Source organism: Lissotriton helveticus, chromosome 5_1 (assembly GCF_964261635.1).
Source record: "Lissotriton helveticus chromosome 5_1, aLisHel1.1, whole genome shotgun sequence".
Lineage (NCBI taxonomy): Eukaryota > Metazoa > Chordata > Amphibia > Caudata > Salamandridae > Lissotriton > Lissotriton helveticus.
The window spans coordinates 1,640,086,122-1,640,098,513 of NC_136065.1; the positions used below are offsets into that span (position 1 = coordinate 1,640,086,122).

At 51.3% G+C, this 12,392-nt stretch overlaps 1 protein-coding gene across 1 annotated transcript in view; it reads right to left on the reverse strand.

Moving 5' to 3' along the window:
• Positions 1-12,392, reverse strand: part of LOC144752744 (uncharacterized) — a 339,420-nt gene that overhangs the window by 23,221 nt on the left and 303,807 nt on the right. The window contains exon 18 of the mRNA XM_078640601.1: positions 2,606-2,795. Coding sequence (XP_078496727.1) covers positions 2,606-2,795 — 190 coding nt within the window. The remainder of the gene's footprint in view (positions 1-2,605; positions 2,796-12,392) is intronic.

Below are 12,392 nucleotides of genomic sequence, written 5' to 3' on the forward strand. Positions count from 1 at the left end.
GGTTCTTGGAGGAGGGTGGTGATGAGGTGTTCATCTGTGATCTTGCTCCAGTTCCTTCGTGGCGGTGCAGGGCAGGCTTGAGAGCGGTAGTGTTGTTGAAGGCGAAGTGTTCGCAGTGTTGGTCCGTCCGGAGGGGCTGAGTGGTATGGCTAAAGCAGATGTTAGCACCTCCTGCGAAGATGGGATTGAGGGTGTGTCCAGCTCTCTGGCAGTGGCGATGTCGGGCCGGATTTCGCGTTGGTCCAGGTTTCCGTGAAGAAGGTGAAGTCGGGCAAGAGGGTGTCGATCAGGTCCCAGATCTCTATGCCGTGTCGGTGTAGGGAGCGTACATTGAGGAGGATGAATGTTAGGACTTCGGTGGGCTTTCGGCAGTATGGGGGGCATTGTTGATGGTGAAGGAACTTTGGCAGAGTCTGCAGGAGAACTGTCCGTGGGTGGTGTTCGGTGAGGATCTTTTGCAGTCGGTGTGTCTTCCGGGATTGAGTGCATGGAGGGCGGCGGAACCATATTGGTGGGGTCTTGGAGATCCAGGGTTCATGGCACTGACTGCGGTCGGGATGCGGATGGGCGCAGGCAAGCTCGCCATAGACGCGCCCGCTGCGCGTGGCGGAACAGCGGCCTCCATTAAGTAGGGGAGGGAGGAGGCGGGAAGGCAGGAAATGGCGATCAGGGGGTGGGCGGGGCTGAGCGAGCACCAACAAGGGAAAAAACGAGCAATTACACTGTGGCAGACAAGGGGACAGTGACTCAAGGGGCAATACCAGAACACAAGGGATGGCAAAACGGCACTGGGACTAAGATAAAAATAAAAGTAAAAATGAAAATAAGCGCAGAGGCAAGCAGGTAGGGGAACGGGTCGAGAGCGATCTCAACCCTGCTCTCCTAGTTCGGCGGCAGAGACGGCTGGCGGTGCTGGGTGGAGGTGGAGCGGTTACGCAGGCCGGGACGTAAGGGCACTTGCTCGATCCTCCGCGCAGCTGCCTCCATTAGGTAGGGGAGGCTATAACACAGGGTGAGTTCTATAACACATACATGGAGGGTTATTTTACAGCAAAGTATTAGTGTGACATCAACATAAAGAAAATAATTAATTTTCCTTATAAGGCCCTCATCCACTCTGGTAGTGGCATGCATCATCATCGACCCGCAAAAACTAGGATGGGGGCAACTGGATTGCTCCCCGGGATAACAAAGAAGAGTGATAACCAGAGGACATAGCAATTGCCTCAGTGAAAAGGAGACAGATATGGGACACTCTTTGTAATGCAGGGTAATAATACGAAGCAAATATGTTTGTAGCACAAAAATGATGGCATGGAATGCAATTAAGAGAGATTGACAATGGCTGGGATTCGCTCAACCATTCAATCTGTAATGTTTCTTGTTTTTCTCACTGTTATTATTATGGGATAATCAGAGGCTGGGCTGGCCTGATGGACTTTGAACCTGTGACCTTCAGGACAGAGAAAAACCTCTGCAGTGTGTGCATGAGCCTTCTGAGGTACCTCATAAGCTCTCACTCCTTCATCAGGAATCCAATTTCTCCAGATGTGTTCATTAAGATTCTGAGTAAGTGCAGACTTACCTTCTGTTAGGAAAGTGGGAGAAGCATGGATGTGATGTGCACAGGAAGGATGGTTTAAGCTGGTGAACACGTTAAACCTCATATGGTCATTAACCATGCAGCGTCCTTACCTTGCGGGTTTTGGTCACATGCATTGCCGAAAAGCAGATTATGTCCTTATGTCCTTACCTTCAGGCCTCTGGGTGCTTGAAGCTGACTGCGTTGCCCACTAGCCCTGCTACATGCTGACATGGACGCCTCTGGGAGCATGCACCTGACTGTGTGGCCCACTAGCCATACTAAATCATCCTTGACTGTAGGCTTCTAGGCGCACAAATCTGACTGAATTGCCTATTGAAACATCCTTACCTAGAACCCTCTGGGTGCTTGTAGCGGAGGTAAACATCCTTCACAACGCGGTCAAAACACCGCGGTGCCATTACGACACGTCTTTTACAACGCAAGTCATTACCACACCTTGCACTGGAGGGCGCTCTAGACTAAGGAATAGTAGTTTTACTATTCCAACACCTTCCCTACTGTACGTAGGCTGGAGTTGGAATAGTAAATCTTACTATTCCTAAGTACAGCACCCTACAGCACAAGTCGTGGTAACGACTTGTGTTGTAAAAGATGCGTTGTGATGTACCATGATCATTTTGATCGCGTTGTAACATCATACAACCGTAGCGGACTGCCCTGTACAGTAGCCAGCCTACGTTTTTACCAGGTGGCGTGATCGCTGGCAGCTGAGCGCAGTGTACACTAGCCATGCACATCATAACCTGGAGCCCTATCGGAGATTGCAGATAACCAGGCTATCCACTAGTCTTGCTATGTCCTTACCTAGCAGGCTATGGGCACTTGCAGCTGGCTGCATTGTGCCCTAGCCATGGGGCGTCCTTCTGTGACAGCTTTTAGCCATTGGCAGCTGACACCATTTTCTGACAACATTTTCTCCTAGCCATGCAGCACCCTTACCCAATGTCCCTGGGTGCTTGCAGCTCGCTGTGTTGTCCACCTGGCATGCCTCATTCTTACCTGGAGGCCTCTGGGCACTGGCAGCAGACCGCGTTACCCACATCTTGCGGAACCCTGCCCAGAATGGGAGCAGGCTGGTAAACACAGCCGCATGGAGCTCATCAAACAGGCCGGGCTCGGGGAGGTCGACATTCAGCGAGTCCTCAACCGCCATCATGGTTCTCTGCAGCAGGTCCTCATCCATGTCGATCTGGAGAGCAAGCAGAAGAAGACATGGTCACCTCTTATCTAGAGTGAGGATCCCTTCTACCCAATGCTGAACCAGCCTCACACCTGCTCCGAATGCTGAAGCAGCCTCATACCTGCTAGCTGTTGTAAAGTCTTTTCTTGTCTTCCTCCTTTCAACCCTGTCTTCCCTCCTTGTTCAGTCTGGGGACATTTAGAATGTTAATTGATGTCACAGAATGTGGGGTGACTCATGTAAGTGAGTTGACTCCTGGCTGAGCTGAAGGAAGTAGCTCCTGGTGGGGCCTTCTTACCAACCTACTTCTTGGCCTACCTACTACTCTGACTACCTACTTCTTCACCTCTGTAATTAACCATTCAATAAACTTCAACCTGGAACTACTACTTGGACTCCTGTGCCGTATTTACTTTCAACATTTTGGCGAGGAGGATAGGATACAAACCCACGCGGGCCAAAATGTTGAAAATAAATACCTCACAGGAGTCCAGGTAATAATTCCAGGAAGTATCTTTATTCAGGATGCAGTTACAAAGATGGTAAGTAGGTAGGTCAGGGTAGTAGGTAGGCCAAGATGTAAGTTGGTAAGAAGGCCCGACCAGGAGCTGCTTCCTTCAGCTCAGCCAGGAGTCAACTCACTAATATGAGTCACCCCACATTCTGTGACATCATGCAACATTCTAAATGTCCCCAGACTGAACAAGGAGGGAAAACAGGGTGGAAAGGAGGAAAACAAGGAAAGACCTTACAACCCTAGCCAATGCAGAAACAACTTTGTACCTGCTACTCAAAGCTGAAGCACTCTCTTAACTGCTACCCACTGCTGAAACAGCCTCACACCTATGCTGCGGATGGGACATGCCATGATATGCGTTTGTGGAAGGGGGTTTAACAAATGGACCGTGGCACTGTTGCAACAATGATCCCTGTGGTGACGTCAGGGGATAGTGAATAAAAGAGCCCAGGGAGTCTGCCTCATGGTTCAGTATAAGTTCCATTCTACTGCTGTATTAGTGTCTTTTTTTCTTTTCCCAACCGTGAGTCCTAGTACCCACAAGGTGCCACCACAAATGTAGCAACTGGCGGGCTGTCGTTCACCCCTTACGCATGCTGCCTTTGCTGTTTGCAGTGCCCGGTGCTCCTGTTTGCTAATTGCAGAGTGTATCCTGTGGCTCCGTTGCCTGCTCGTGCCCTGTATTTTCTCCAGCTCTCATGTTCCTAGGCACCTTCACACAGCAGTGCAAGCTAGCTTCCCGCGTCCGTGCAGGAGACGCCTCGTCATCTGAGCACGCTGTGGTGCCTACAGGGATTGGTTTTCATGACTAGCAGATTTTTCCAGGCTGCGCTGCACCGCCTGCCTATACAAGACGCTGTGTGCTGCCTAGCGGGGTGCCTGTATGGCTGCTATGGCCTCATTGTGCCCGTCTGCTATGGTATAGAACGTCTGAAAAACCATCTCATACACCTGGACATTGATGACTCCATCCAGCCTGTCGCATTGACGCCTCAGAGGCTGGTGTTCCAATTGCCGCTCAAGGTGGAGGCAGAATTGCAGAAGTTAGAACAGGGGACATTATCGAGATGGTCGATGGCACTACACCCTGGGAACCCACGATCGTGGTGCAGTGAAAACCCAAACTGTCAGGATCTGAATTCCCCTGCTATCCGCGCCTGCCTGGATATGAGGACTACATGTCCCAGAAGGGTCGGCGACTTGTGGGCGGAAACTATATATGAGATCGGAACCCGGAAGTCCGGTTGTATTGGATTATTGCTGTTATCCCGGTACTGGAACGGTGCGGCTGCCCGTTACCGTGGGGGTGTGGTGGTTCCTCGCTGAGCTTGCGCGAAGACACCGACATCCCTTTGTTGGACTTTCATTTGTTTGTTTATCCACTGCTAGGCGTACACAGTGGAGTCGGAGGACTCACGGTGAGGGTTCTGTGGTGCTTCGCTGCCGGAACCTACGCGAAGACACAGACCCTGCTTAGCAGGTGCCTTGAATCCTGGACAAGTGCAGCGACGGAGACGCGTCGTTGGGTGCTGTGGTGCTTCGCCGTCTCTATCGCGAAGACACGGACACCAGTAATGTTTCCCTGATTGCTCTTTGGATGATTCGTAGCGGGGGTTTTGAAGTTACCCTCGGGGATTAGAATCATTCAGAGTTTTCCGTTGTGGAGCAGTTTTCTGCTTAACTGGTGGAAGTGCTGACATTATTCCCAGAATCGGACGTTACCGCAACGAAGGAGCCCAGAACTCTGTAGACTCCCAGTGGTGTTGGTGGTAAGGCGACGGACGGGCATTTCACATCGGGAAAGTGCAACTGTTTTGTTTTTTCTTGCTTTCTTATTTTCTTTTGGGGTTGGTGCTTGGGTGCCGTTACAAGGAAACTATTGATCCTACTTCTGTGACGTAACAGAAGAAGAACGGTTGTGTACCATTAGACATAGCCTGTGTAGTACCTCTAGGTCTGCGTACGCTGACCTGAACTACTTTTTGATCCTATTAGGCATAGCATCAGGTGTGTACTAAGGTAGTTCTAGTAGGTGATTAAATAGGAAGGGGTGAGGATCTGGTATGTTAATCTGTGCTTATGTGTTCTAGGCATTCGCCAAGAGTTCCATGACAGGAGAGAGGGTACAAAGTCTGTTCCACGATAACCCCACCGCTTCTAGTGCACCCAGGTATGTGAAGCGTCATTGGGAGGTGATGGAAGGCTGATAGAGTCTTAGGCCTCCGTAACAGGTTGTCGTTTGTCATTTCAGATTTGCCTCAGCCTGTGCAGTTCCAACCCCCTGGCCGCTTCACATTTTTTCCCTCGCCTGATCACCTCTAAGCTCTGGGTGCGCATGTTTTCTCGAGCTTGGGGATATCTGGAGGTGGACCCTCTAGAGCATCGCCCGGATCCCGAAGAGCACTGAGCATATCTGACAGAATCCAATACCCACGAATATCTGCTCTTCCTGGTCTGGGTGGTCCTCCACAATGGCTACAATGGACGATGTGCTGCAAGCACTTGTATTGGTTCAGCGGGAGTTGGCTGATTCCAAAGCCGAAACCGCGGCTCTGAGGGAGAAAGTGGATAGACAAGCTCGTAACTCTTTCGATGCTACTTCATCCAACCCTCATATACATGTCACGGTGCCTCCTCCTGTTCCGCTGGCTACGCCTGAAAGGTACTCTGGGGACCCCCATAAAATCCAGACATTCCTTACCCAAATAGCGTTGCATTTCTCTTGTAGGCCCGCCTCCTTCCCTAACAATTTGTCAAGGGTTGCTTTTGCGATCTCATATCTCACTGGGGATGCGGCGGATTGGGCGGTTCCTTTGGTACGGAACGACGACCCTCTGCTTTCTGATTGGGACGGCTTTAGGAAGGAATTGGAAAGAGTGTTTGACCGGAGAGCCATCACCTTTAGCGCGGATAAGGAGCTGTTGACGCTCAAACAGGGAAAAAGGGATCTGGTGTCATATATGACGGCGTTCAACCGTCTGATAGCGGAGACAGCCTGGCCTGAAGAAAAGAGAATGTCCCTATACTACCAAGGTTTGAGTGATGAGATGAAAGATGTACTGGCGCAAAGAGACCCACAGCCCACATCCTGTATCAATCTCATCAATCTCACACTTAGACTAAACCATCGCATGGTAGAAAGACATGGGGGAGTTCGGAGAGGCGATAGAACCACCCTGGTTGGTGAATCTGAAACCAGGTCTCTGGCTACCCCTAAGGAGTTAGGGCCAGAACCTATGGACATAGGGGCGGTCAGACCTCCCTTGTCCAGAACTGAAAGGGAGAACCGCCGGTCCCAGGGATTGTGTTTATATTGCGGTAAAAAAGGGCACTATGTACGTGATTGCCCGGCCAAACCCAAGAGAAGGAACACATACTTCCCAGGGAAGAAGGTGGAGGTGAGCACGTTGGGAGACAATGAAAAGGGCCTTACCTCCTCTATAGGTACAGGGGATGAAACAAGGGGTTCAGGATGGCAGATTCCTTCCTTGGCCATATCAGACATGAAAAACTCTGAATCGCACATAGTGTTGGACATGCAGTTGACAGTCCATCAAATGACATATTTAGTTCGGTCCATGATAGACTCCGGGGCCACGGGGAATTTCATCGACGACGGTCTGGTACGTCTGGGACTGAAACGGGTACGCAGTGAGAAACCTGAACCGGTTTTGGCGGTTGATGGCACCCCCCTGAAGTCAGGTCCTATAATTGAACACACTGAATTGTTAGAACTAACTCTCCCCGGGGATCCACAAGATCATGTGGAAAATATAGTTCTCAACATAATCGAGGCTCCCCAGTACGAGCTCATATTGGGTATGCCTTGGCAACACAGTCCTTCGATGGATTGGAGACAAAAAACCATATAGTTCCTATCGAATCGAAGGAGTGCTTGTCGCAATGCATGAGACACCGTAGTTCCATAGCCATGACTCTCGCCTTAGTCCACCAGGTGGCCACTGCAGCCGAGAAAGAGGTTGTGTTACCTTTGGAGTATGCAGCATATAAGGATGTGTTTAGCGAAGTCGAAGCAGAGACCTTACCGCCCCATCGCGAGTATGACTGCAGGATTGATCTGGTGGATGGGGCCGTCATTCCTTCATGTAGAGTATACGCCCTATCCGAACCGGAGAATAGACACCTACGTGAATACCTGGACCATTACAGCGCGTTAGGGTTTATTCGACCCTCTCGTTCCCCAGCAGCCTCTCCTCTTTTCTTGACAGCTAAAGCTAATGGGGACCTAAGGGCTTGCATCGATTATCGTGTTTGGAACAAGAATATGGTGAGAAACCGATATCCGCTTCCGCTCATCCCCGTGTTATTGGACCAGGTAAGGGAAGCTACCATCTACACTCGCCTCGACCTTCGAGGGGCTTACCACCTGGTCCGTATACGGGAAGGAGATGAGTGGAAGACGGCGTTCAAAACATGATACGGCCTGTATGAATATTTGGTAATGCCTTTCGGGCTGTGTAATGCCCCGGCGGCATTCCAATATTTTTTAAATGATGTTCTGAAGGAATATCTGGACCGCATAGTAGTCGTGTACATCGATGATATTCTTATATACTCTACTACTCACACACAGCACTCACAGCATGTATGTATGGTGTTACAAAGACTGCATGAGAACAACCTATATTGCAAGCTGAGTAAGAGCGAGTTCAGTGTCAGACAGGTGGAATTTCTGGGTGTGATTCTGAGTCCCCAGGGGTTCAGTATGGCAGAAAGGAAAGTGGCAGCGGTGCAGGAGTGGCCGGTCCCAAAGAACGTGCGTGAAGTACAATGTTTCCTTGGTTTTCCCAACTACTACAGACGTTTCATCTCGCATTTCTCGCAGTTGGCAGCACCGATAACAAGGCTATTGAGGAAGGGGGTTCCCTATGTCTGGACTCCCGAGTCTATGACAGCTTTTGTACACCTTAAGGAGGCTTTCTGCTCTGCACCGATATTGCGCCACCCCCAGGTCGATGTGCCCTACATCATTGAGGCGGATGCGTCGGACACGCCGATAGGCCCGGTCCTGCCACAAAGGGACAGGAAGACAGGACAGTTACATCCGGTGGCCTTCCTGTCCAAAAAACGGAACCAGTCCGAGATCAACTATACTGTGGCAGAGAAAGAACTCTTAGCAATCAAGAGGGCCTTCCAGGAATGGAGGCATTATCTGTGGGGGGCTCAACATCCTGTCACGGTATACATGGATCATCGCAATCTGCAGTATATGAAAACAGCTCGACACCTGTCACAGAGACAGATGCGATGGTCCTTGTTCTTTGCCGGATACAATTTCGTGGTTACCTTCCGTCCTGGCACTGACAATCGGAAAGCCGATTCGCTGTCCAGACAGAGCGGAGAAAACACTCCACACCCAGCTGCCCCTGAGGCCATTGTTTCCCCTGAGAAGGTTCTGAGTGCGGTTACCGTGGACAGATTCCTGGATCAGGTAAAAGACCATTATACACCAGCACAATGGCAAGAGTGGGTCGCAAAGGACCAGCAACGCACGCTGCAACATGGCATACCCCTACATTGCAACCGGTTGTATCTGCCACACCATGAGGTCCGACAGAAAGCCTTCAACTGGTGCCATAGCGCGGTATTAGCAGGACATCCTGGTTTCAAGAAAACGCTCTTGGCTCTGCAGCGATCTTTCTGGTGGGACAACATGGCGAGGGATGTGAAAACCTGGGTTTCCCAATGTGACAATTGTGCTCGGGCCAAGGGAGAGACCTGCAGAATCAAGGGACTTCTGATGCCTTTGCCCACTCCTGCCGGCGCTTGGCAGACCATCAGCCTCGATTTTGTTGTAGGGTTGCCCATGGATCAGGGGTGTAACGCAATCCTGGTGGTGGTAGGACATTTCCTTCCATGTAAGAACCTGCCTACTGCTGCCCAGACGGCGCAGATGCTGCTACAGCAAGTTGTCCGATTGCATGGACTCCCCAAGGTCATTGTCTCGGACAGGGGTCCGCAGTTCGTTGCCCGTTTTTGGAAGGCTTGGTGCAAGGCCTTACAAGTGGAGGTGGCTTTATCCACGAGTTTCCATCCACAAACCGATGGTCAGACCGAGAGGCTCAACCAGTCTCTAAAGAAATTCCTGAGATGTTATGCAAAAGAAGCCACGGAATCCTGGGTATCGCTGTTGTGGTTGGCAGAACTGATATATAATAACTCCTGGCACAGTTCTATCAAGGAGACACCCTTCAGGGCCAACACCGGATACCATGCAAACAACCTGCCCCTGTCGGTACCCCGTGAAGTGCTGAACCACCCAACGGTACATGCACATGTGAAGGATCTCGTGAAGGTGCACCAGCGTATACACGCGGAGTTGGTTTGGGCTAAACACACCTATAAGAGATGGGCGGATCGTCATAGACAGGTTGGTCCTCAGTACCAGGCGGGGGACAGAGTGTGGTTATCTACCAAGAACATCAGATTCCGGTACCGCAGCGTATTCCACCCGCGCTTCATTGGTCCGTATCCGGTACTCCGTCAGGTGAATCCGGTAGCCTATCGGCTGAAACTACCTGCCTCCCTACGGATCCATCCTGTTTTCCATTGCAGCCTGCTGAAGCCGGCGGTCGGTCACCGGCGTGTGGCGGTTCCTCCAGTGCTGCGGGACGGACAGCTGGAGTATGAAGTGCGCCGTATCTTGGACTACCGGTATCGTCAGGGCCGGCTTTGGTACCTTGTGTCCTGGAAGGGTTATACCTCGGAGGAGGACTCCTGGGAGCCATGCGCAGGCGTGCATGCTCCGAGAGCGGTTCGTCAATTCCATGCCCGCTTTCCAGGCAAGCCCGGTTCTAGGAGGCGCTTGGGAGGAGGACGTACTGTCAGGACCTGAATTCCCCTGCTATCCGCGTCTGCCTGGATATGAGGACTACATGTCCCAGGAGGCTCGGCGACTTGTGGGCGGAAACTATATATGAGATCGGAACCCGGAAGTCGGGTTGTATTGGATTATTGCTGTTATCCTGGTACTGGAACGGTGCAGCTGCCCGTTACCGTGGGGGTGTGGTGGTGCTTCGCTGAGCTTGCGGGAAGACACCGACATCCCTTTGTTGGACTTTCATTTGTTTGTTTATCCACTGCTAGGCGTACATAGTGGAGTCGGAGGACTCACGGTGAGGGTTCTGTGGTGCTTCGCTGCCGGAACCTACGCGAAGACACAGACCCAGCTTAGCAGGTGCCTTGAATCCTGGACGAGTGCAGCGGCGGAGACGCGTCGTTGGGTGCTGTGGTGCTTCGCCGTCTCTATCGCGAAGACACGGACACCAGTAACGATTCCCTGATTGCTCTTCAGATGATTCGTAGCGGGGGTTTTGAAGTTACCCTCGGGGATTAGCCTTTCGCTTTCTACTGGTATGGTTCCTGCCAACTGGAAGCATGCGGTGGTTACGCCCATCCTGAAGAAGCCTGGTTTAGATTCCCTTAAACCAGAGAACCACCGTCCGATATCGCTTCTCCCGTGGCCGGCGAAAGTCGTGGAGGCACACGTGAACAGAGCCCTTTCTGACCACCTTTTGCGGGCAAATATCTTAGACCCTACGCAGAATGGTTTCCGTGCTGACCACAGCACGGAGACAGCACTTCTTTACATGGTGGAACATCTGCGCATGGTGTTAGATTCGGGTCAAACGGGTGCACTTGTTTTATTAGATCTTAGCGCCGCCTTTGACACCGTCTCTCACAAAATTCTTCTCCAGCGCCTGGAAGAAGCTGGTATCACAGGGACTGCCCTCCAGTGGTTCCGCTCTTTTCTTGCCGATCGATCTTTTTGCGTAGCTATTCCACCCCATCAGTCCAAATTCCATCCGCTGGACCAGGGGGTCCCCCAGGGATCCTCGCTGAGTCCCACGTTATTCAATCTGTACGTGAGGCCGCTGGCTGATGTCGTCAAGCAGTGGGGCCTGACCATGGTCTCATACGCTGACGACAATCAGCTGGCGGTCACGCACAGCGGGGACTGTGATTTGGATGCCCCTAGGTTCGAGAATGGGCTGAGGGCGCTTGCCAGCTGGATGAATTCCAACTATCTCCAGCTGAACGCAAAAAAACGGAGATAATGATCATCGGCAAGAAATCGGAACTATGGGGCGACATATGGTGGCCTCTGGAACTGGGGCCTACCCCGACTCCGGTAATGGAGACAAAAAATCTTGGAGTGTGGCTAGATCCCGCCCTTAGCTTTGTCTCCCATACTAAAAGAACTGCCGCCAGTTGTTTTGGCATTTTGCGAGGATTAAGACCAGCCTTGAAATTTTTTGACGCCTCAACCAGGCAGCTGGTGCTGCAGGCGACGGTGATCTCTCGGCTTGACTACGCCAGCTCTCTTTTGGCAGGGGTGAACCAAGCCAAAATTGCACATTTGCAACGTGTCCAGAACGCGGCAGCCAGAGCGGTGGTGGGTCTGCCCAGGTTTTGCTCCGCTGCCAACACTTTGCGCTCTCTCCACTGTCTTCCAGTCAAGCAGAGGATTCAGTTTAAAGTGCTCTGCCTGTCCTATAAAATTCTTAAGGGCTCTTCTGCCCCGATTCTCACGAATCTCTTGAAGCCTTATGTCCCTGCCCGCTCCTTGAGATCTTTAGGTCAGGATCTAGCAGTAGTCCCTCGGTTTAAGCTTATCCGAGCTGGAGGCCGCTCATTTCGAGTTCGGGCTGCGGCCCTTTGGAACTCTCTTCCTTTAAAGATACGTGCGTCTGATAATCTCTTTTTATTTCGTAGGGCCATCAAGACTTTTTTATTTCCTTGAGCCTGTTTTCTCCTAGTCTGTTCTCTTTTTAGTTGTGTTGTGTTGGTTACCTTGTCAAGCGCCAGGACGCTCCTTCGCTGGAGCAGCTGTGCGCTGAATAAATTTTCATAACATAACATAACATAACATTAGAATCATTCGGAGTTTTCCGTTGTGGAGCAGTTTTCTGCTTAACTGGTGGAAGTGCTGACATTATTCCCAGAATCGGACGTTACCGCAACGAAGGAGCCCAGAACTCTGTAGACTCCCAGTGGTGTTGGTGGTAAGGCGACGGACGGGCATTTCACATCGGGGAAGTGCAACTGTTTTGTTTTTTCTTGCTTTC